General features: G+C 37.4%; 1 protein-coding gene across 1 annotated transcript in view; it reads left to right on the plus strand.

Moving 5' to 3' along the window:
- MOCOS (molybdenum cofactor sulfurase) overlaps positions 1-23,945 on the plus strand; it is a 225,603-nt gene that overhangs the window by 116,651 nt on the left and 85,007 nt on the right. The window contains exon 5 of the mRNA XM_071553581.1: positions 10,208-10,284. Within this exon, the coding sequence (XP_071409682.1) occupies positions 10,208-10,284 (77 nt within the window). The remainder of the gene's footprint in view (positions 1-10,207; positions 10,285-23,945) is intronic.

Below are 23,945 nucleotides of genomic sequence, written 5' to 3' on the forward strand. Positions count from 1 at the left end.
TTAATTCAGTATTACTGGTGTGAGTTCAATTTTCTAGAGATTTGATAACCCCCAATATCCAGTCCATACATGGAAAATCAGTTGAAGTTCATCCTTCATAAGGAAAGCTAGTTCTTCAACTTTCCTCATCACTGAGATGCTACCTGTTGACCTCACAGGGTGAAGTCTTAACAAGCCTTACAACATGCTGAAAAATAATAATAATAAAAATATATATATATATAAAACCCACACACATTGGAAGAAATCTGCACATTATTGTCCCAAAGTGGAAAAATACCTTTTGTAATAAACCAGTTAACTACCAGGATGCACCTGGTTTAGTGTAGCAGATCTTACCATGTTTGGTTTTGGAGTTTTTTTCAAGCATGAGAGTAGGGCAGAAACAATAGAGTTTTTCCTTGTGAAAGTCATAGTTGACTGTTCCACCTAGGCATACAAAGACTGCACCTTGGAATGTATACCTTGGATTGCTTTATTAGCTGAAGTCTTCCTTGTATTCATCTTGTCCCATTCTGCTTTGATGATTTTACTGTTTCACAAAGATCTCAACATGCAAACTAGCTAGTCAGACCTTGTTCTGAACCTAAGTTGTTTTATAGCAGTAATTTAATAATGCCAGTTCTGTCAAGCTGCCAGCCTTTCTGGATAAACAGTGTTGTTTCTACATATATCGTACATTAAACTGAATTTAGCTGCTGAGTAGTCACTTGTGACTACTTGTATTTGTTGTATGCCACCAACCACCAGCAGTTGCACATTTACATCAGAAGTAAAAAGACAACAAACACTGACGACATTATATTCTTGCTGACATCAATGAAATATTCAGTACATGCATAAAGGCTTCTGAATTCCACTTAATACATACTCTATTTTATAAAAGAGAAAATTAATTCTTACTTGAACTTTATTTGCATCAGCAGTAAGTGGAAAGAAGCTAAGAAGTGCAGTTTCTCATGAAGACAGTTGCCATGTGCACGTGTAGTTCAGAGTCCAGCTGGTCTGTGATGCCTTCAACATGTCCCTGGTTTCCAGTGGAATAAGAGTTGAACCTGAAGGTAAAGTGTAATTTAGCAAAATCTGACATCTGGGGAGATTCTGCACAGTCCTGAGTGACATTGAAGGCAAAATTTGCAAAAAGGACTCCTATCTCTATGATTTTTGAATTAGATTGTTTTGTAGCTGTATCAGAAAAAATATAGACAGGAACCATCTCTGTATTTCTTTTTAGTTGGAAAGCTATTAGGGTACCTGGTGATGGACTAAGAAAAAAAAATCTCTATTTCTTTTTCTTTTTTAACTTCCTGCCTTCCAGGAAAAAAAAAATCTATTAAGAACCTTTACTTCCCAACTGCTTTTTCTTTTTTGTGGTATCACTGTCATAGAATCATAAAATTGTTTAGGTTGGAAAAGATTTTTAACATCATTGAGTACAACTATTAAAGCAGTGCTGCCAAATCCATCACTAAACCATGTCCCTCAGTGCCACATCTACACATCTTTTAAATATAAGGGATAGTAACTGCACCACTTCCTGGAACAGACTGTGCAAATACTTGACAACCCATTCCATGAAGAAATTTTTACTAATATCCAGTCTAAACCTCCTCTGGTGCAACTTGAGTCTGTTTGCTCTTGTCTTCTTGCTTGTTACTTGGGACAAGAGGCTCTCCCCCATCTGGCCACAACCTCCTTTCAGGCAGTTGTAAAGAACAGCAAGATTCTCTGCAAACCTCCTTTGCTTCAGGCTAAACAGCTTTCCACTAACTCTTCTCCCAGCTCGTAACACTGCCTGAGGTTGTTGAGACCCAAGGACAGGACCTGGCACTTTGCCCTGTTAAATCTCATACAACTGGCCTGTCCAGATCCCTCAAGTTCGTGAGCACTGACAGTATCAATATCTGAAGTTCTTTAAGTTAGTTTTCAGGTTACCATGAAAGAAGAACACATTTTCCCCACATGGTGGCTCAACACAGCGTGGTTTAATATGCAGGCTTAATTCAGAGATCCCAATGCATTCTTCTAATCTTGGGTGTACATTGCCTCTGAAAATTACATCTGGAAAAATTTTTATTTCTAGAGATAGAAGCTTTCTGGTTGACATCAGAGAAATCTTTTCACACACACAGCCCAGCTGAGGGAATAAAGTGCTCAGAAGTGTTACTGAATTCACTTTTATCTGCAGTAGAAATAAAGCTTATGCACTGCACTAACTTGTACTTTGGGGCACTGACCTTTCTATAGAACGAAGACTACCCATTGGAAAGCAATCATAGGGATTTGTCCCCATTATCTGAGGATAAGTTCCTGATAGCCTTATCCGAGCTCACTGATCTGGGTCTGCCTCACTGTTGCACATGGTAAGACAGTGGTATTTTTAGGTGCACATTTTTGAGAATGAATTCATGTTCAAGTGGAGCCTTTTTTGTCTGCCAATTTTAAAATTGTATTTAAATTTAAGTCTTTAGCAGCTCATTACAAAGTTATTCAGTATCCCCAAATGCACCTGTTTAAGGATGAAAGATTACATCTCAATCTTCATGAAGAAATAGGCTTCTGTTTATACTGAATATGGACAAATGATTACAGCTGGTCAGATTCCTGCCTGTGAAAAATTGATTTCCAGGATGTCTTTCATGCTTTTCTGCCTCCTAAGGTTTTGAATTTTTGTTAATGATTCACTACTCATAACTGATCAGTGAACAGTTTATTCAAATACACTTTGCAAATTGCTCTTAACTGTTACTTGGGTTATATCTGGTATTACCTTCCATGGGAAGCAGAGGTGTGAACATTTAGATTATTGATATCTAATCATGGGAGTATAATGCATAGCAAATGTTAAATACTCAGACAGATACAGAAATCATTTGCAATACACTTGTTTACACTGAATGGTGTTCTTGTTGACATTAATAAGTTACAAGTTAAGATGAATGAGTATAAATTGCAAGCTAATTAGCTGACAGTTGAACATATTATTCTTTGAGACCAGTTAGCCAGCAGGCCACATGTTCCTAAAGACTGAAATTTAATATACCTCAAGGAAATATCCCTTTCTATGGTGGAATTTAAAAGAGAAAGATTATTTTGTTTCTCCTCCACTGCCATAGCAATGCAATGAAAACATATTGGCCCATTTTGTGAATTTGGAAGGGAACCTTTGGCCAGTGATATGCAGTGCAGTGGTTGCTTTGTGACCACTGGCTTCTGGTGAGGAAAAATAATGTAGCTTTGTTATTATTTTACTTCGGAGGGTCCTTGTAGGGGTTAGTGAGATGAGTATGTTATCCCTGAGATAAAACTTCTTCATTATTTTGTGATTTAAATGTTTATGGGTCAAGATCTTGCATAAATATTTTTTCAGATATATTGTAAACTATTAGTTGCAAAAATGATATTAGCAGAAAAAATCCAGTTGTATTTAAACATTGCATATAGCTGAAAGTAATTGTGATACATTGTTGCCAGAAGTGTGATGTTTACTGAAAGGCAGAGCCCTGAGGAGTTGAAAACCTGCAAAATCAGAATGTGTCATTCAGACCAGTTTAGATAACAGACTCAAGGATTGCTAATCTTTTTGGTGCAAAAGGGGAAGATTATTCTAGGTATAGGTAGTGAGTAAAGTTACTAGCAAGAAGTTCATCAAATTGTACATAAAAGTGAAATGCACAGGGACATTTGAGACATAAAAATAGAATGATCTATTAACTCAGTGTTCTCCTCCACAAGGGGCAATTTTTAGGCCACTGGATCTCCTTTTGTTGTATGAGAAACAATCATTGCTCATGATCATGTAATGTGCAACTAACAAAGGTAAAAAGGAGTTGTTGAAATAGTGAAACTGGATGTCTTATTCAGAGTTCTGTAATTTATTACTGCCCTCCTACAATTTAAATACTTGCTTTACTATAGCATGCTCCTGTGCAGGCAATTACTCAAAAGTTAGATTATTATGAAAGGATAGTGTAATGATAGCATATATGTCCATTACAACTGTCTATCTCCTAATTTTATTTACTTGCTTCAGTGGCATCCCCTGGGTGAAGCAAAGATATTTAGTCAAAATAGTGTGTCTACCTGAGGTTAGTGATCTGTGGATCATATCCCATTCCAACAAATTTACTAATAGAGAATAAAAAAGCCCACAGACAAATGCTTAAAGTTCAGCTGTTGCTGTTAATATGACCAGAGTTTCACCCAGTTAAGACAGTGACTAATAGGGACAACCAGCAAATTACAATAATAGAGGAGTATCATCTGTGGGGGACAAAGCCAGAAAAGGGGATCATGTCCTCTGGAGAGACACAAACACCCTGGAAATGTACCTGAGATCTTTGTCTCAGGAAGAACTGATAGAAGTTCTAAAGAGCAGAACAGGGCCCTAAAGGTTTTGTAGCCTAGTAATGATATATTTGAAGTTAAAGAAAAGCAAAACAAATATAGGTCCTTTTGCAAATATTGGTTTTGATGTTAGAAAGCAGTGAGACCAATTAAAATCTGATCCCCTGCTAATATCAGACATGGTAATTACTAACCTAAGAACATAAATGTGACTGAAAACAGTCTGTTCCTACAGCCATATGCTTGAATCTGTATACTATTTGTGCTATTGTAATTCCAGAAAAATCAATTTAGAATAAACAAGCAAATGTATAAAATGCAAAAACTGAATTTGCAAAAACAGTTGTTTCATGTGGTGGTGATACAGAATATCTCTAAGAGCTGAAAAACAGGATCTGAACAAACTACTTTTAAATGCATACCAAGAACCTCTCTGTATTGTTGTACTTTTTAATTAGATGAAAATAAATGAATTGAAAAGATGAAAGGAACTCATGTAGCATCTCACTTCAAAGGGACGCTCCACTGTTGAGGAGTGTTAAAAAAAAAAAGAAAAGAAAAGCAGCTTATTCAAGAAATATATATTCTCTAGGGATTTGGGTTTTCTTTTACCTGCTTTAGAAACTCAGGAATGACTTCTGTTCATTTGACCTAAATGGAGTCATTACCCTGGTGTAAAGGATAGTGGCAAGTGGCTGACAGTGATGTTTCCCCCACACCCTCCTTTATTGCACTATGCATTGACTCAGCAGTGCTCTCAAAAGAGCAGGGTTATTTTTGACCTTGTAATGGGATTTTTATCAAAGTTTCAGTGCTCTGGGCTGTGTTCTGGATGGAAACTGCACATGTGCAAATGTTCCTTAACTGCCTCCCAAGGTGAGAACTAGAACACCAACCACCTCAAGTGTATGTATTTGTATCAATACATGCACTCTGGGGAACAAGCAGGAGAAACTGGAGCTTCATGCCCAGTCAGAAAGTGATTATATCATAGGAATACCTTAAACATGGTGGCACAGCTGACATGAGCGGAGGATTGAGATAGATGGCTATAGAATCACAGAATCGCAGACTATTCTGAGTTGGAGGGGACCCACAAGGATCATCGAGTCCAACTCAAGTCAATAGGCCATAGGCAGGGAAGAAGAGAAGAAGTTACACTAAAGAGAACCTTGAATGTATAGAAGTCAACTACAGTGATTGTGGAAGCCCTGTCTAATGGCTCTGGCTCAATATGAGTGTTGTCATCTCTAAGGAGGATCTTAAGAGTAAGCATCTGCTACTGACCTCCAAACCAAGATGGTAAAGCCAACAAAGCAATATTTGTGTAATTTAAGCAAGCTTCAAATCAACAGAATGCGTAATTTCAACTACCCAAATATTTATTGGAAGAACAATATAGCAGTTCACATACCATCTATCAAATTTCTGGAATGTGTTGAGAGCTGCTTCCTCACACATATGTTAGATATGTCAGCCAAGAATGAGGCATTGCTGGTTTTGCTACACTCAAACAAAGAAAACCTGCTTTGCAATATCTCAGTCAGTGATAGCTTTGGCTGCAATGATCACAATATTGTGGAGTTTGGGATCCTACTGAGCATGCTGAAGATAAGTAGTAAAACAAAAGTTGTAGATTTTAAAACAGAAATCTTATCACCATATCTCAGTATTTAAAGGGCGACTACAAAGATGGAGACTCTCTTTTTACAAGAAGTCATATGGAAAAGATGATGGGTGATGGGTACAAGTTAATCCTGGAGAGATTCTGGTTGGACAGAAGAGGAAAATTTTTCGCAATGACAGCAATCAGCCATGGGAATAATCTCCCCAGGGAAGTGGTGGATTCCTCAACATTGCACATTTTAAACATTCAGATGGACCATCTTGTCTAGACCACGGTTTTGCAAAGAAAGGCTGGACCAGGTGATTCTTGAGGTTCTCTCCAATCTGATATTCTATGATTCTGTGATTCTGTGCACAGTGGCTCTGTATCTGGATTTACTTTATCTGGACAAATGAATTGAAAAATAGCAAAAAGACCCCTCCACCCAAACAGCTCAATCACTCATCTGCCTACTAATCAATTCAGCCTTCCCAGAATTCAGCAGTAGGTGCTCCCATCCAAAATACCTAATTCCTTGTATACTTTCCATACACAGAATAGCTTATGTTATGCAAGGTATTTCACCACCTCAGCATTGGTTGACTGACTTTGAGGGTCTTTCGGGACTCCAGGGTAATATTTTTGCCTTCCACCAAATTTTACTCCAAGTCCTCTCTTTAAACCTGAGTTGTTTTTATAGACTTTCAGCACTTTATTTCCAATGACATCTGCCCAGGTCAGGATTCTTGTCATCATATTTTCATGTAAGGGTGACCTGGATAAGGAGAGGATGAACTGAGATTGCCCAAGATATTACAGTTTCCTTTTGTGTTTCAGCTGCCCTGAAGTGTGGGATGATGACTTTAGAAAATAACATTTGTATGCAGAGGTCTAACAGAGAAATGTCACAACAATGAGTTGAACAAGGATTCAAGGAAAGATTAGCCTATCTCTACCCCTAGGAAGATCCTAAAGGCAGGACTGCTCTCTCTAAAGCAATAGTTTTCTCTTGGGACTCAAAAATTTTTACTTCTAGAAGCAAAAGTCTTGTGTGACTTGGAACAGGAGAGGAGCTCCTCAGCTTCATAACTCCTTGATAGATTTTAGGCAGGCTGCTCATTTTTTTGTTATACCATGAGTTGTTTAACCAGTTTGTCAGATAGCAATTTGATGTGAAATGCTATTAGCATTTCACAAACACAATCAGCTAAGCAATTGAGCTCATCCCAGACGTGATTAAGTGAGATCAGTTATAATAAGGTCTAGATAAGAGAGGTAAGCTTCTTGTTTCTTGGGCTGGTATTCTGCAGTATTAGCTTTTGTAAGTATCATTTATACATCATCAGCTGTAAAACCTTGATTATTTCAGGAAATGGCTTCTAAACCAGCATTCAAATGAATTTCATCCTCAACTGATTATTCTAACACTGAAACTGCTACTGAGTGAGGAAACAGTTTATTTGAAGCATCAATTGCACCAAACAGAAAAGCAGCTATTGAAGCCAATGTTTGCAGTGCAAGAAACGTAACTGCAGCCAATCTTAAATATAGCTAAATATTCTGACAAAGAACTCTTTGTGTCCCACGAAGGGAATAGGTGCCCTTCATAGCATCATGTTTTGCCATGGCACTATTCCTATAACAATTAAGGCTTCATTTGCTAAATATTAGAAAATTTGGCATGAAGTTGCTCATCAGGGAAGATATATGTGAGAGTCAAGTGCACTGGAAGTAGTATAAATAAACATATTATAGGAGTAATAAAATATTAATGCTTTGTTTATCAGAAATGGAGATCTGGTAATGTTGGAATGGAGGGAGCCATATGAACAAATGAAGCACAAGAGAGGAATGCTGCAAAATAATCCATGTCTAAATTGTAGAGAGACTTGCCGATATCTTTGAGCAAATACTTTTAGCATTATTTTCAATTCTTTTGTGGCTTCTCATTTTTGCAGTGGAGCTCACAGAAGACCATGTTTTTGTGATAGAGAAAGACTAAATAACATCGGTCTGCCAAAACAATGCAGGATGCACCTACTGCCACAATAGTTCTGCTGTTCTGGAGCATAAGGTTGGACAAAAACCCCACAACAGTGTTTTCTTTCTTTCTTTCTTTTTTTCCTTCAAATGGAAAGCAATTTCTAAGCTCTGAACTATTTCCATAGAAATCTTTAAGATCTCAGAAGAGTGACATACATCATACATCTCTCCTATAGTTGTGTCCTTAGTTAATAATAATATATAATGAACAGAAATACAATTTTTGCCTCCCCTTTTACTGTTGCTAAGATTTGGAGGTCTTTGACGATCTAGGCTGCCACCTTTGCTGCCCTTTCAAAAGCTTTTCTACTGCAATAATGATAAGATTGTTGAGGATTGTTCATTCTTCTTGATAGGCTGAGTGACAGTGCCTCTGCTTTGGTTTGGTTCCCAGTGCTTTATTTGCTTTTTACTGGCCATTGCAAGTAACTGAGCAGGGCAGCTCAATTCCCCGTCATGATCCTGTCTGTAATCTCTCCTGGGCAGACATGATGGACCACTGTGTCATTTCCTGGCAGCCAGTGCAAGTTTTAAAAGTTTTTCTGTATTTAATTTGGAAAAATCTGTTAGCCTCTGCCTTAGATTTCTTCCTCCTCCTCCCACATTTATTTTTGGCTTTTTGGATGGAGCAATTCTTTCCTCAGATACTGGTCTACAGGTTTCTGTGAAAATATATTTGGTGTTAGGTCTCTTTCAAATCACAAGTGTCCATTTTGCATTTCATCTTTGACAACCAGTGAGGTTTGTTTCCCTGAAGTTCAGGAACTCTTATTAGTTATTAGTAGGCAGAGTTCAGAAATTCCTAGGATGGATTCTTTGGCCTATGCTGTGTTAAAATATGTGAACATGAGTGGTCTCTCTTGGGCCAATCATCTTTGTAGCAGTCCACCACCTTTCTTTTATCACTTGGTTTATAATTATTTGCTGCCTTTGTCTTCTTTCATCAGAGGTGGACACCCAACAGTGTCAGTTGCAGTGTTTAAATGATTTGTTAACTATAGAAAAATAAAATATAAGTAAGAAAAAATACAGTAGAATTGAGAGTTATCATGCTATTCTATTGAAGCTTATTTTAGTAAAGAAAAAGCATTTGAAGTCTGATATTTTTAACCTTTGAACCTTTTCACAATGCATACTTAATTGTGGCACTGAAAGCTTTTAACATGCATTATGAAAAATTATACATCGAAGGAAGAAAAAAGAAATCATCTGTTTGCTGGTCTAAAAGGTGTATGCAAAGTGTTTTGCTCAAGAGTGCCTCTGTTTTGTTCCATCTTATCCAGTCATTCTTCAATGGGGATGTCATCAGACCTTCCTGAAAAAGATACAAGGAACACCAGCTCCCTATGAAGGTTTCATCTTCATGGTCAGAGTTTTATTTTAAAATTGAACCATGAGATTTGGGGTTGCTGCTGGTAGATTCATTTCCAGCATTAACTGTTAGAGTTTTGGAGATAACTCAGTCCTTCTTAGAAATTTCCTGTGATCCCAGGTTCAGCCTTACATGGTACTGAGTTTTGTACAGTTCTGATTTCCTCAGTTGTCTGCATTATTCTGTGTTCCTCTTTGTGGTGAAGCAAGATGAATGATCAGTCCTTAAAACTTTTTGTGTACTGTGGTGCACACAAACCCTAAATGAAACAGATTTTGATGCTTGATATGGTGTCCCTTGTGACTCCTTGAAATGCCCTTGTGCACCCGTTCCTGAATACATTCTCACCTTGGAGCTGCACTTTGTCCTCTTGAACTGTGGAATGGCTGCCGTAGCTCATAAAATCTGGCAGTTTTGTTTCCATTTGGTGCTTTAAGATGATTTGGTGTTAAAAGATGATGGTAGGCAATGCACCTTTTTCCTGATTCTTGTAGAGTGCTCTTGTTACAGGTCAGTTAAAAAAAATTTCCATGTGGAACACACAGAAGACATAACTATTAGTCCTGTTAGTCATTACTTTAAAAATTGAAAAGCCATGAGTAGGGGAAAATTATAACTTTCTATACACAAGCAACTTTTCATATTAACCTCTGTAGCTTTGAAGAACACATTTTTGCTTCATAGGACACTACAAGACTGGAAGATAAATCTCTAAGGGAAGAGTTCCCACTCTGCAAGTTAGATTCACTGAATATAAAATAGTAACACTTAAAATAGGTTTAAAGTGTGTACCATAGATGCATGTTTTGTTTACTGTGCTCATTTATTCCATTCTTTAGGTTTGAAGATGGTACGGTCTCTTTTCTTGATATCATTGCTCTGAAACATGGATTTGATGTTCTGGAAAAACTCACAGGTCAGTTAACATAACTCTAACAGGAAGTTCCAGATTTATACTCAGGGCACAAGTGTAATCTATTTCTTATGGCTATAGCTTAATTTTCATTTCTAGTTTTACTATCCATGTTCATCATTGTGAAGAACAGACTTCAGTGTGTTTATTCAGTGTGTTCAGTGGTTTATTCACGTGTTCCAGCCTGCTTTGGAAAAAAGGAAAAAGGTATCCAGACCGTTCTGGATATGCAAGACTTGAGTACATCAAGCATGTCTTGTCTGCCTTACACCCACAAACATGCAATAGGAAAATAACACTAGAAAGTAGCTGAGTGTCTTGCACTGTTTGAGTATCTTTGAAGCCCTTAACATGGATCTAACACTAAGTCCTAAATAAAACTTTAAAGCTGATCTTCAGGCCAGAACCTGTATGCAAAGAGTGATGCTCCTGTACCTTGTTTACTCCAGGATAGCCTGTTGCATGTCTGGCTCAGCAACCCAAAGGCATATCCTCTCTGTGTTTGCTTCCATGGGTCCATGGTTCTCCTGAAAAGGGCAGGAGATGACACCTGGCCAGGGAAGCTTGCACCCTGGCACGTTTCCACATGTGGAATGTGCCAGGTTAACAAAGTGTGTTCCAGAGTGGGTTTTATGCTCAGGTATGGGCATACTTAATGTGTGATGTCTGAACCTCCCTTCTCCCAAAGTGCAGTCTTTGATTTCCTATATAAAGGCATAAAGTGCATCATGAGGTAAAAGAGGCATCAGTCCAGAGAGACACTGACTATGTACTTTTCAGGCTAGTAAAATTTCAGGTAGTGTCTGTGGTTTATTGTCATGATTTATCTGAAGGATTCTAATTTCTTCTTCCTCACGGTGCAAGAATTCTGTGAGGAGTATTCTGTTAGATGCTTCAGGTCCCATTCATGTGGAAATCAATAGTTTTTATCCACTTCAATAGGAGTTTAACTGACCACCAACAAGTAAGGATGTTGCTCTACATGGAGACCAGGGATCAGAAACCAGACTTTAGAATATGTTCTTTTACTACAAAATGATTCTGAAAAATGTGCAACTTTAAACAAACATGTTCCCTTGTGAAGAGGGCTTTGGTTTAATGTATAGGAACATTGCCTGCCATAAACATGAGAGTTGATGACAGCATCTCCTCTATTGCATTTCTCATGCATCTTAACCCCCTATTGGTACCTATTTCAACTAGCTACTGCAAAGTTTCCTAATATGAGAATGAGGGGAACACTTAGCACTGATCCTGAATAAAGTGGGTATTAGCAGATGACAGGGTAGAAAACAGGCACGAATAAATATTATGTTGAGACCTTTCAGTTGCCAAAAATGTGAATTTGGCTTCAAATTTTCATACTTAGGATCCTTTCATAAAGAATTGAAAACATAAGTTTAGGAATATTTCTATTTTCAATTTAAAAATATATTTCTGTCTCACCATGCTAAAATGTAGAAAGATAAAGATAAGAAAAATTTAGACTGAAAAAGCAAACAAGAAGAAACCTATATGAAGGAGAAATTTGAAAACTTAAAAAAATGGTTTGACAAATACTGGAATTTTAAAACTTCAGCACTGCTAGTGTGCTTTTGCTGGTGAAATTCTGGAGTGCCACACTGAAAAGCAGAAGTACCAGCGATGCCTCTTTACAGCTACGAAAGTCCAGAGTAACTTCCAGAAATCCATAATGGAAGAAAGAAAATGAATTCTGTAAAGGATTTTAATCACCACATGATCTAAGAATTTCCCACGATGTCACAATGTCCCACACCATTATCCATGCCCTGAGTCAAGCTTGTGTTCCAGATAAGTAGAACCTTTGAACATCATGCTAAAACTTACGTGATTATGCTTCCAGGTATGTTCATGTAAGTACAAACATTTCCATGCAAAGTGGTTTTGTTAATTAGAATTTAATCATACAGAAGGGGCATCAAACAAGCCACACAAAGGTGGTAATAGAATGTGGGATGACTATGGCCATGTTTGGGGTTTTCCACCATAAAATGGATTTTGTGTGCCCACTTTTCAAAGCTTATGTGAAGGGTGGCTGCAGTGCTGCACCTTTGTCAGCCCTGTCAAGTCTCTGTTGGCCCTTCTGTGCTGTCTGTGAGACCAAGGCTGGGGGCACTCTGCCACGTAGCACCACAGCCTACAAGGTGGTATGTGCTGTCCAAGGCAGTTTGTTTGCCTTTGCAGACGTTTAGCTCTTCAATTTGTGTAGGCACTAAATATATCTGTGCCCAGCATGACTAATGCAACAAGAAGTTCAGGGCTTGGCAGTTGCCATTTTCCTTGCAGGATCCTTTTCTCCTGTGAACATCATTGACAAAATGGACTTTTCCAGGTTATTTAATTTCTGTCAAAGGCCCATCATTCCTTTTGAACAGAGACTATTAGCATTTTTCTGTCTACAGCAAAGCTGTTGCGTGCTGTAGAAACACTTCATAATCCAGAAGGATTGCAGATTTGTTTTAAGCCTCTTTATAAATATTTCTTCCACTTCAACTGTCAGAGTTTTCAGTGACAAAATGCACTGTTAAATGAGAATCATTTCTGAATCTCACTTTGCTGTAGCTACTGGAGCACTTCCTTTGCACTCCCCCTACAGAAACTAACATTCCATTCTGTATTGGAAATAGCCTGGAGTAGAAACAAGGAAAATAAACAAAGTATTGTTGTTATTAATTCTGTCCTAATGCGTAATAAAAGCACTGCTGAAGTTCTTCTGTGATATGCGGTAGCTGAATTATACCAGTGTAATTATTGAAGGTGGGCAGGGAGATCCCCAGTTGAAGGTAACTCAGAGTTTCCGTGTTAGGCAGTGTTGTGAAATACAGATCTGTTACTGAGATACCATATGGCTTAATCCTTGATCTGTCTCAGCTTTCATTTAACAATAAGATGTATTTCATGTCAGAGTTGCATCATGATATGTGTGTATTTAAACCATTTTCAGAGGTCTTGCACCTATATGATTTTTAAACTTAGCTGGTATGTAATTTTATGAGTAAATTTTCATCTGTTTTAAAACTGAAACTAAGGCACATAATTTTCATTTAATTGGTGCAAGATGCACTTTAATTTTAATGTCTGTTCAGGAAACATTAATTCTCTTCAGAAGGAAATATAATATGTATTGAAAGAAATTTTAAAATGCATACCAAGTCTCCTAAGGATGATGAAAGAGGATTGATTGGTTGTTGGAGAGCAAAGATTGTGTGGTCTTTCATAAAGGCAATTGTATCACACAATAGCCAAAGCAAAATACAGTGCAGAATGTTAAATGGTGAGTGTAACTTTTTTCTTAACTTGGTCTTTGGAACTTTTCTTGTGTTTTACCCTCTTAATAATTTTTACCATCCTCTGTTAAATCAAAGACTGGTTGCAGTCAGTTGATAGGGTGTTTAGCAGCTTGCATTTAGTGGTACTGCACAGATTCTCTTGTGTGTTGTGTTTAAATACTTAAGGTTATGCAACTCATCCAGTCTAAGGGCCAGAAAAAGTTTTCCTAAATAGGATTGACACGGTTTACTGGGATTTCTTCTGTGTGGAGTTTGTGACTTCATCCTGTTGCGTGGGCATGTCACCTATACTTGGACCACCGGTGTGATACTTGTGTATTTTACTGCTTTCATCCTTAGCACTGCTTTCATTCATAATTTTAATGGATTTGGATGTTTCCTTTCAAAAGTTATAAGATTAAAGATAATACTAATACATGTATTCTGGCATGTGATATACAGTTGTGTTCAAAGTGGATGCTACATTTTGGCTAATGTTTAAGAAATTCTTCATTATGGGGGGAAAGTCCTCCCTTGCTTTAAGAGAGAGAAAAAAAATCATTGTCAAAATTTTTACCTTCTCTATGTCAGCCATTTGCCTCAAGATGTACTAGAGTGTAAAACAAACCTAGGCAATACTGATTGCACTAATATCCTCACCTCACTGCCTGTAATTAACACCTTCTTCAACTATACTTGAGATTACGTGCTGGGGGGAGTGATATGAGAAAAAGTGTTTGATAAGTTTACAATAGTGAGAAGATGCTCCATCCACATTCTAAATAGGAAAATACAAATATATCCAGGAAAAGGCATTTCAATTTCTGGCATCAGAAAAAAAGTTTGACCTCTAAATGTGCATAAGAGCTTCCAATGCAAAGGTATTCTGATTCCCAGATAATGGCACTACTGGTATGTCAAAAGACAGAATTCTTCTTTCATCGATAGTGAGGTGAACTGTCAGTGGTTTTAAATTTCTGTGCCAAGACGAACTTGGTTTAGAGAATAAACAAGGACATTATTTACTTACAGCTTAACACCTCTTGCTGCTAGCATATTATATCAGTCCAGGTTTTCCTAGCTTTCTTTTGTGACTTGACTAATGCAAACTAGGCATCATTTGTACCCTTGAAAGCAGAGCAGAACAGCTAAAGCATGATCTGAGAAGCTTTGAAACAGTGAGTGAGTTGCCAGAAGAAATCCTGCAAAGGCTGCCTTTGAAGAGTTTAATCTGTATACAAGGTTTCTTTCTGAAAATTACTTGTATGTTTTGAGTTTTATAATAGTCATTTGCTAATATTGATGTGGATTGCATTCACAAACTATGTAACCTGTGAAGAGGGAAAAATCTGTGAAAGGGACAAAAATGTCCTTCTTCACACCTATAGAGATAACCTAGAAAGAGGTTGTACAGAACATTAATATTTTGAGTGTTTTTTGCATAATACGGATAGAGAGAAAATATGCTTCACATGAAATAAAAGAAGGGGAAGATGTCATTAGTATAAACTGAACTGATGAAGAAAAAGTGCAGCACAGCTAACAGAAAATATACCCATGGCAAGAGATAATTGTTCTGTGTTCAGACAAGAGTTAACAAGACTTCTGTGGTAAAGGCATTTAGGCGCATCCAGTGTTATTACAGGGGAGACTTGCAGAAGGATCCTTGCAATGCTTGGAAGACTTTTGGAAAGAGGAAGCTGGGGCAGCTAATGACTGAAGGATCTGCACAAGTGCTCTTGGATTGGCTGTGGTTTGCTGGGGCAAGAAACATCAGGGAGCATCAGTGTCCAACACTGACAAGACTTTTACTTGTCCAGTGGTAACTGAGTTCTTGAGGTCTGCAGCTACTGAGAACTTCTCATTTCGCAGAGGTGTGTACATTGCAGGTCCCAAATATCACAGACTACAAGGAGAAACTTGAGAAAATTTTGCCTGGGGAGGCCTTATGTGTTTTCATATAACAGGATACTGGCAGCAAAAGAGTCTCTTGTATGCCAGTTAACATGTTCTGTGCTTGCCTTTCCTCTTTCATGCTTCTTTTACGTGTCTAGTTTTACCCTTAAATGAAAAAGATTATTCAAAAATAGTGTGTCCTGCTAGTTAGAGTTCCACACTGTAGATCAGGAATTACTTCTGAAGTTATTGGAACCTGCGGTAATTAAGATCACAGCACATGATTTGCTTTTTGGAACGATTTATACACCTTCATATAGCTGTTGGTTAAATCATTACGGGAAAAAATCCCAAAACAACACACAAGACAACCAACTAGATATGGGAAAGAAATAGAAAGAGTAATATTTGCTCAGGAAATAAGACAGCTGCTGAACATGTTAGTATCCTCAGCTATATCATGTTGTGGGACATTGTACTGACTTTACTAAAGCTGACAGAAATGCCAAAGAGACAGTGAATTTATGAGAACTGTTGTTCTATACCCTGAGGAATAGTAAACTGCATTCCTGCACTGGCTGTTCCCAAATACAGGCTTTAAGACAGGAGTATGGTTATTAGTTGCATATCCTTGTCTGTTTGCCGCCTCTGCTAATCCTTTTTTCCCCAGCCCTGACTGGTAATATAAGAATGCGGACAACATCCCCTTTGTGCTGGGGTAACTATGGCACAGAGTAGTTAATCAGCTGATGAGTGCAGAGTTGTCCATGTGTTAGTTGTTCAGTCTCTTCAAGATAGTTTGTGGTGATCTAACAAGAATAGTAAAATCCTGAGCCTGCTCTCTCCCTATCACTGATATCAGGAGAGGTGTACAGTACTATACAACCAGGAAAGCAAGAGGAGAGAACATTTAATGAACTGCAGTGATTAATCTATTTCCATACAAACCTATTTATTTAGTTCAAAATAAACCAGTGTGTTCCTAACCAAAGAGATGGATTTATTTTTTTACAGAAGATTACTAATCAATCAGTATATGTTTTTTATTACACTGTTAGTGAATCCTATTTAACCCTAGCTTAAACTGTGAACCTCCTTCTAATTCAGATCACTCACTGAACAAGGTTTTATTAGTGTAAACATCAACTGTACAGTCTAAATTTCTTGCAAGTGTGTGGAGTTTTCTTTCTGCATGTGGGAATATAGAAGAATGATGGTTTTTTCTGCCTTACATCAGATGGTTACTGTAAAACTAAGCCATGGCCTACTGATGAATCAGAACCTCTACAGAATTACTCTACAGAGGAATTACCTGCCCTTGTTCACTTTCAGGTTTGCAACATGAGATTGTGTTTCACTGTGAGGACCTCATCTGTGTGCACACTCTTGTGAGTGCTTCCATTGACATCCGTGGGGCAAGGAAAAGAAAGATAATATAATGGCCTGGAAACTAGGTGAGGAATTGGGAGAACAGAATTCCTTTCCTTGGCCATAAAATTTACTTGGTGTTTATTAAATCACATAGATACTAATCTATTAGATACTAATAAGGGGAACAGGGAGTTAAGTAAGTTAATATATTTTCAGATCTGCATTTAGTCTCTGGATGGAATTTACCTTATATTACTGTCAACACCTATGCCTTAGGTACCATTTTAGTAGATTCCCATTGAAATCAGGAGACCAGACAGTAACTTCACCAGCTTGATCTCTCTGAATTTTTTGAAATTTAGGATGAGAGGAGTTACAGCCAGCAATAGCAGCTCTTCTCATTGTCTATCAAAGAAGCTTAGATGATTAGCTTAGTGATTAGCTTTACTTTTACATACTTTCCTGCTAATGGTCCCTTTGGGATTAGAAAGCTGAGCTGTCAGATCAGTTAAGGTAGAAATAGTAGTTTGGGATTTCTTGCTTCTCTGAGGTCTGCAGCTTGTTTTGAACCTGTAGGGCAGGTTCTATATTGCCTGTGGCTGAATTACAGTGGTAAAGCAGAACAGGGAATGTGCTGGAAGAACCCTGAGGAGTGGGAAGTGCGGTTTTCAGTTTTGGAAAATGTTATGTGTCCATTACTCTAGGAGTGATTTCTGATTTGCAACATATATTTCATGCTTCAAATCCAAGTTTATTCAGGTAGATGTTGCTTTCTCTGACAAGGAAAGGCTCACAGTCTGACAGCCAACTATCTCACAAAGCGAAAACAAAATAAAATTCTGTCTCTAGGGTGAGAATATCCCTGTTGTGGTAAAAGAGTAAAGAAAAATCTTATATAAAGTGTGTGTATGTACAGATGATTTTGGAAGTCTGTGATGATTTTCATTTTCAAATGACTGGTTACAGCAGATTAAGAGGAAAGAAAGCTCAGTTGCACCAAAAGAAGCCGCTGTTGGGACAATTGTTAATTTATAACAAAAGACATGCTCAACTCAGAACACATTTGCTAATAGCTGTAGATGAAATTAAAACAATTACATGGTCAGTATTATGAAATGAGGAAGTGGGTGGCACAGTCCTGTGCAACTGCTTGGAGGTACAGCCAAGCACATACAATGTGTTTGGAAGGAGTTTCAATTAATGCACAGGGGATACCTTTTTTACTGTAGATACAGGATCTGTTCCCAGTTCTGCCAAAGGAAAAATAGTGAAATCCGTCACTTTCTCTTTCAATAAATAAAATGGGAGAAATTGTTGTACCCTCCATTGAGAAAGACCAAGTCTTCAATAACGGCCATAAGAATATTAACAGCAGTCAAGAGTCATGAATCTCAGATCCACTGGTTCCTACACCTATGCAGCATTGCCTATACATGGCCAAAGGATATTTTGGAAAAGAAGTACTTTCTATCTTTAATACCCTTCTCCCAAGATCATATTCTGTGTCAGATATAGCTAGGATCTGAAGGAATTGTCATTTTCACTATAAAGTTGTCATTATCATTGCTAAGAGATAAAGTCCTGTGAGATCATATTTTTCAAAGGAGAACTGAAGTGAGGGCTTTTAGACTTGAGTGCAGACCTTCCAAAGATTTTTTGATGTCTAAATTGATTGTGTTAGAGACCTTATTATTCTTAGAATGCCTTTTAAAATGGAAGAAAAAAAAATCTTGTTCAGCTGTATTCTTAAAACCTGTATAAGAAATATCCAAGAATCGTGGTTATATAGTTCTATCTAAAACCAAAACTGAAAGGTAAATGGCAAATAAAATTAGATTAAAATTAATTCCATTACATTTTAAACACTGTGATGTATTGCTAATTATTTTTTGCCACATCTTGATATACTAGCAATGAAATAAAATGTTACTTTGTGGATACTAATTTCCTTTACTGATAGGTGAACAGTTTTCTTGTTAACATGTACCTGGGAAACCTTGACAGGGTGATGAAATAAATTTAGTTTTATGAAAAGTTAGAACACACTGTGATTAGAGAAGAGCTCAGCATTTTGTCATTTGTGGAGAAGGTCTGGCTGGTGTTAGGGGTGCACACTCCAGGCATCTCTTAGCAGATGTCAGGGTCCCATTCTAGTGTGTGCTGGCTACCACAGCAAGGATTACCTTATTTGATTTATTACATTTTTAATTTCCTAGCTAACTGGATCCAGCTGTTTTAGCCCTTCATGTAACACAGAGATTTTATGCTAAATCCAAAGGGGCTAAATTAAAGTGAAATGAAATTTGCATACTGTGTAAAACTCTACTCCTTCAGCAGATTCAGATTATATGGTGCTAATCACAAACAGTAGATAGAGTAAATCCTCTCGAAGTCACCCTGGGGTTAAGTCAAATGCTTTACACTCTTTGACACATACCCATGAAATATGTAATCAAGTCTGTTTGACGTCCTCTCCTAATTACATTTGTGTATTTTAAGCAGATGCTTTTCCAGCTGATCTGTGCCTTTTGAGATCTCTTTTTTTCATTATTAATCAGAAAATCATGCTGTATGTTAACAGCAAGTGCCAATTATGAGAAACTAATATTAGTTTCTTTGCTTAGAAGCTGTGCTTTTGCAAATAAAACCATTGCCAAATAACATATAGATGTAAAGAAAACATAAGAACATCTGAATGTTATCCATCAGGGGCATAATTATTCACCCATGTACTGCAATATTTCAGCCTAAACCCAAAATTTATTTTTCCACATAATAATGATATTTTAGTTTGATGCAAAATATTTAGTAAAGAAATTCTCTGATGGAAGTAGGAATGGACTGCTTGTTTTCACAAAAGCTAGAATTTAAATTATAAAAATATTTTCCCCAAGACTCTGTATTCATAACTTCTGCCACAAATGTTAGTACATAAGCTTAGCGTTTCCTGAATTCTTCTTACTCAATGAGATAGTATCAGGAGACAAAATTAATAGTTAATTAAGTTGGGACTTACTGAGTTTTAAGTAAGTGCTGTTTTTATTGTGACTATGTAAGAATAGTCTTCAGAAAGTGATAGTGACCTAGTTGGTTCTAAGACCTACTGTTCAGCTGAAGGATTCAAACTGCCACTCGCATTTTGCTGAAGTTTCAAACTGAGTATTTTCCTTTCACTGTGTTTAGCAGAGACATCTACTGGCAAATTGTTAACTGGCATTCTCCTCCTCTGGCCCTACAATGCCATTTTTTACATCTCTGGGAGGGAGACTTACTAATACAGAAATGACCACTTTGAAGCTTTTAGATGTGCTGCAGCACTAAATCTATTATTTATGAGAAGAAGCGTTAAGTAGTATATCAAAAGATACAAAATCAATAAAGGCAAAATGAAATTTTCCTATTTTCTTGGTGAGATTACTTCCTGTTGAATGGCTAGGCTACTTTTAGCAGAAATGTGCATAACTGAGAAGAGGATAAAGAAGTTTATAATCTGCTGTAGATGAACAGCACTAATTGAAAAATCATATGATAATTGTCATTAGTCTCCGTTGATTTTGATTGAGTCAATACAGAATGGAAAGAAAGAAACTGAAGGATATAACCCGAAGAGCTATTCTGCTTACAGAGACTGGTTTCATGTCTAGTGCTTGCACCACACTCACTGTTTATTTTTTCAATGAACCCCTGCCTGAGCTGTCACCTTTGCTCAGTTGTTGATGGGTCTTAGTTGAGCCATTCTATATGGGTTTTCAACTCTTGTGCTCTGGCTGGTCTAGTTGAAGTTTAAACACTTAGAGGCCATAAGTGTGGAATGGGGCTCACTCAGACATCAGCAAGTCCTCTCTTGGGCTTTGGCCCTGAAGGAGCCCCTGAGAGTTCATCCAGCAGCACTGTCTCTGCTTCTTCAGTCCAGCCTTGCTGCCCTCCTGGGAGGCACACAGGTACTTTGGGATGGACATAGCCTTGCAGAGGTGCAAAAGCAGAACTGATTGCACTGATTGATTACATGCCCCCAGCAAAAGGTTATTAAATATTTCAAAATTAGCCTTTGCATTTTCAGGTAGTCTATGGATTCAAGACACTAAGAAGCATCTCATCCATCCAGTTGGAGTGGGAGTATTTTCCCACAATTGCTACCTGTAAAATATATTTTAAAAAACATCTGTCTTCTAATGTTTGTTTTTCAGGGGGCAGTTAGACCATTTTAAAAGGAATGAGTCCCACTTATAAGAGGCCTGCTATAACAATGAAATTTTTCAGGTTAGCTTTATTCAAGTAAAATGTACCTGCTCTCTAAAGTAAATTTTCACTGAACCTACTTTGTACATTTGTGTTCTAAATTCTTAAAAGCATTCATTTTATGTTCCTCTAAGTTCATATGTGTTTGTAATGCCCACTTCAGGTCTATTATGCTTTCAGGACTCTGTGTGCACCTCAGGCTAACTCCAGATTTGAGATCCCCACATCTGTTACCCCTCCCCTTATCCCCTATTTTCATCCATATCCTAATTTCCATGAAAGGAAGACTTTACTGAGGAAAGGATCTAAGCTGCTTTAATTGCAAATGTTGCAATTCTGTAATAGCTGGAAAAATGGTTTTGTAAGTTTTCCTTCTGCTTTTCTTTCTTCTCCTCTCCTTTCTCCTTTTTTTTTTAATTTTAAAGAGATTACATGTATTTTACATGTAATTTGTTGAACATCTTACAAATTGTGCTCTATCATACAGAGTTTAATGCAAATGTTTGGGATTGATTGATTTAACATGGTTATTTCTTATGGTCTTTCAGCATGAACATGTTGTCTCATGTTCAGTCTAAAATTTCTGTTTCATTACTGTTTTGACCAAGAATTACTACTTTTTTATTTAATTCACATTATTAATTGAAACCCCAAGGCAGTACAAATTCTGCCTAGTTTCTCCTTTAAAGTATAAACTTCCAAGTCAGATTGGACTTTGGCTACCTTCCTGAGGAATGCTTTATAAGATTTTAAGGCAGTCATAAAAATCAATTTATTTTCTAAGTGTTAGGCTAATTTCAGTTATATTCTCACAAGTATGAACAAAAAAAATTGTGCTGAGCAGGAAAAAATTCTGCCATAAGATCGTATTTGAATAAAAGATACATTTAGCTTTATAGGTTGAGGGACTCACTGTTTGGAGTAGAGACGTGTTGGCAGAAGGTCTAGTTAGTTGTATGTCGTTATTTCACCAAGAAAATTACGTTGAGCTATGGTCACAGGAGCTGGAGTAAACCCTCTTTATGTTAGAAGGACTTCAATACCATAACCACACTAGCAAAACCTTTTAAGGGAAAAAAGCTATTTTCTTCTCAGTGTCCAGTAGAACAATTCAATATTTTAGTCATGATATTCAAGCATTTGAACAAGCTGCTAGGGAAGTGGTGGAATCACTGTCTCTAGAAGTGTTCAGAAAACTCTTAAATGTGGTGTTTAGGGACATGGTTTAGTGGTAGATTTGGCAGTGCTGGGTTAATGGCTGGACTCAGTCCTGGAGACCTTTTCCAGTCTTAATGATTCTATGATTCTATGGTATAAACTGTCATCATTTATTGATGTTAGTGGAGAAATGGTAGTTGATACCACCTGCCCCTAAATCTTTGGCCAAGATCATGGAGATGTTGTTTGGAAAGCTGCCATTTTTGGATGGGTTTGACAAATATCTTCAGAGTACAGACCCCTAACAGTCGAGCTAGTTTCACTCCTTGGACATGGCTAGTTCACACCATAAAAGAACTTCATCCCAGAAATGAAAGGACAAGGCTGAGGATCAGAATTATTGAGCCATTGTCATTTATATAAATATGTTTGCATAAATTATAGCAACACACTACAAAGTTTTCATATTGTAAAAGGAAAAATTGGATCAAATTGATTCTAGATGAGTTAGCAGATGACAGGGTAGAATGAGTGTTCACAGTTGTGTTTGAGCCTGTTTTGGGAGGGAGGAGGTCTGCTTTGAAAGGGTTTCTTTTTCAATATAGCTCACATAATCACGCTAATAATTTGTTTTCCTGCCAATGACTATATGTTAAGCAGTGAACCTCAGCTTCTAACTAGTAGAGAGCCTGGTCCTAAGTGTGAGTGAGTTACCTTCTTCTTTAAGTATACCAAAAATTGTTACATGTGTAACTGAAAGCAATAGAGCAGAGCCTTTGCGGGGTGCTACTAGGCACCTGTTTTTAATTTTTTACATATTTTTTTTCTTTTTTCTTCTTCACATTACTGTCAGGTTTTTTGGTTGTCATTTTTGTTGGGTTTTGGAAACTGGGAATATCTGTATCTGCAGAGGTGTCTTCAACTATTTTTTCAACCCAATTTCAGTTGGAACAAGTATCATGAGAATTTTTGTTGTAATTTCTTTCTTCTCCACTGTCTTTATTACCTGGTGTGAGAATATCTACTTTTTTATTTTGAGATAAATAAGATGATCTTCTAGAGGGACATGAAACTTAGTTAGATTTCACTTAGGCTTTGCTTTCTCATGATCTGCTAATTCACTATCATCACTGCTGATTAAGTGATTAAAGAGATTTCTGTTTCCAGACATCCACCCCAAATCTTGGCCAGAGCCAATGCCTAGAGGCTGAGTAGTCAGTGCAGCTACTTCTAAGCTCAGGCAGGTGGTAGCCCCACCTACTAACCGAAGTTTCATCCACCCCTGCCTCCATAAATAAAAATCATGAAATGCAATGGCTGAATACTCAAATTCACAATCCTTGTTAGGACTATGGGTTGCAGTTACAGTTTGCCACTTCTGGCCCCTTGCCAATTCTGTAGACAATGTGCTGTGTAGGCTGACAGAAGCTGCTAAACAGAGGCTTGAATTACATACCAATATAATCTAAGAAAACATGAGTCAGGTCCAAAGGAATTAGAGACATAAAATCTCCCATAATTTTATATTCAGATGATATGGGTGGAGAACAGAAGCTCCATGGTCTATCTTTGAGGTTATTGTGGAAGATACTCAAGTGCCACCCTAAAAATGAATTGTTTCATATAATCCAAAATGTGCAGTGCAGTCCTGATAACCTCATCACATGAGTAGGTCCACAGAACTGGAGGGTGCTCAGCAATGAGCAGCAG

This window comes from Pithys albifrons, chromosome 4 (genome assembly GCF_047495875.1).
Source record: "Pithys albifrons albifrons isolate INPA30051 chromosome 4, PitAlb_v1, whole genome shotgun sequence".
NCBI lineage: Eukaryota > Metazoa > Chordata > Aves > Passeriformes > Thamnophilidae > Pithys > Pithys albifrons.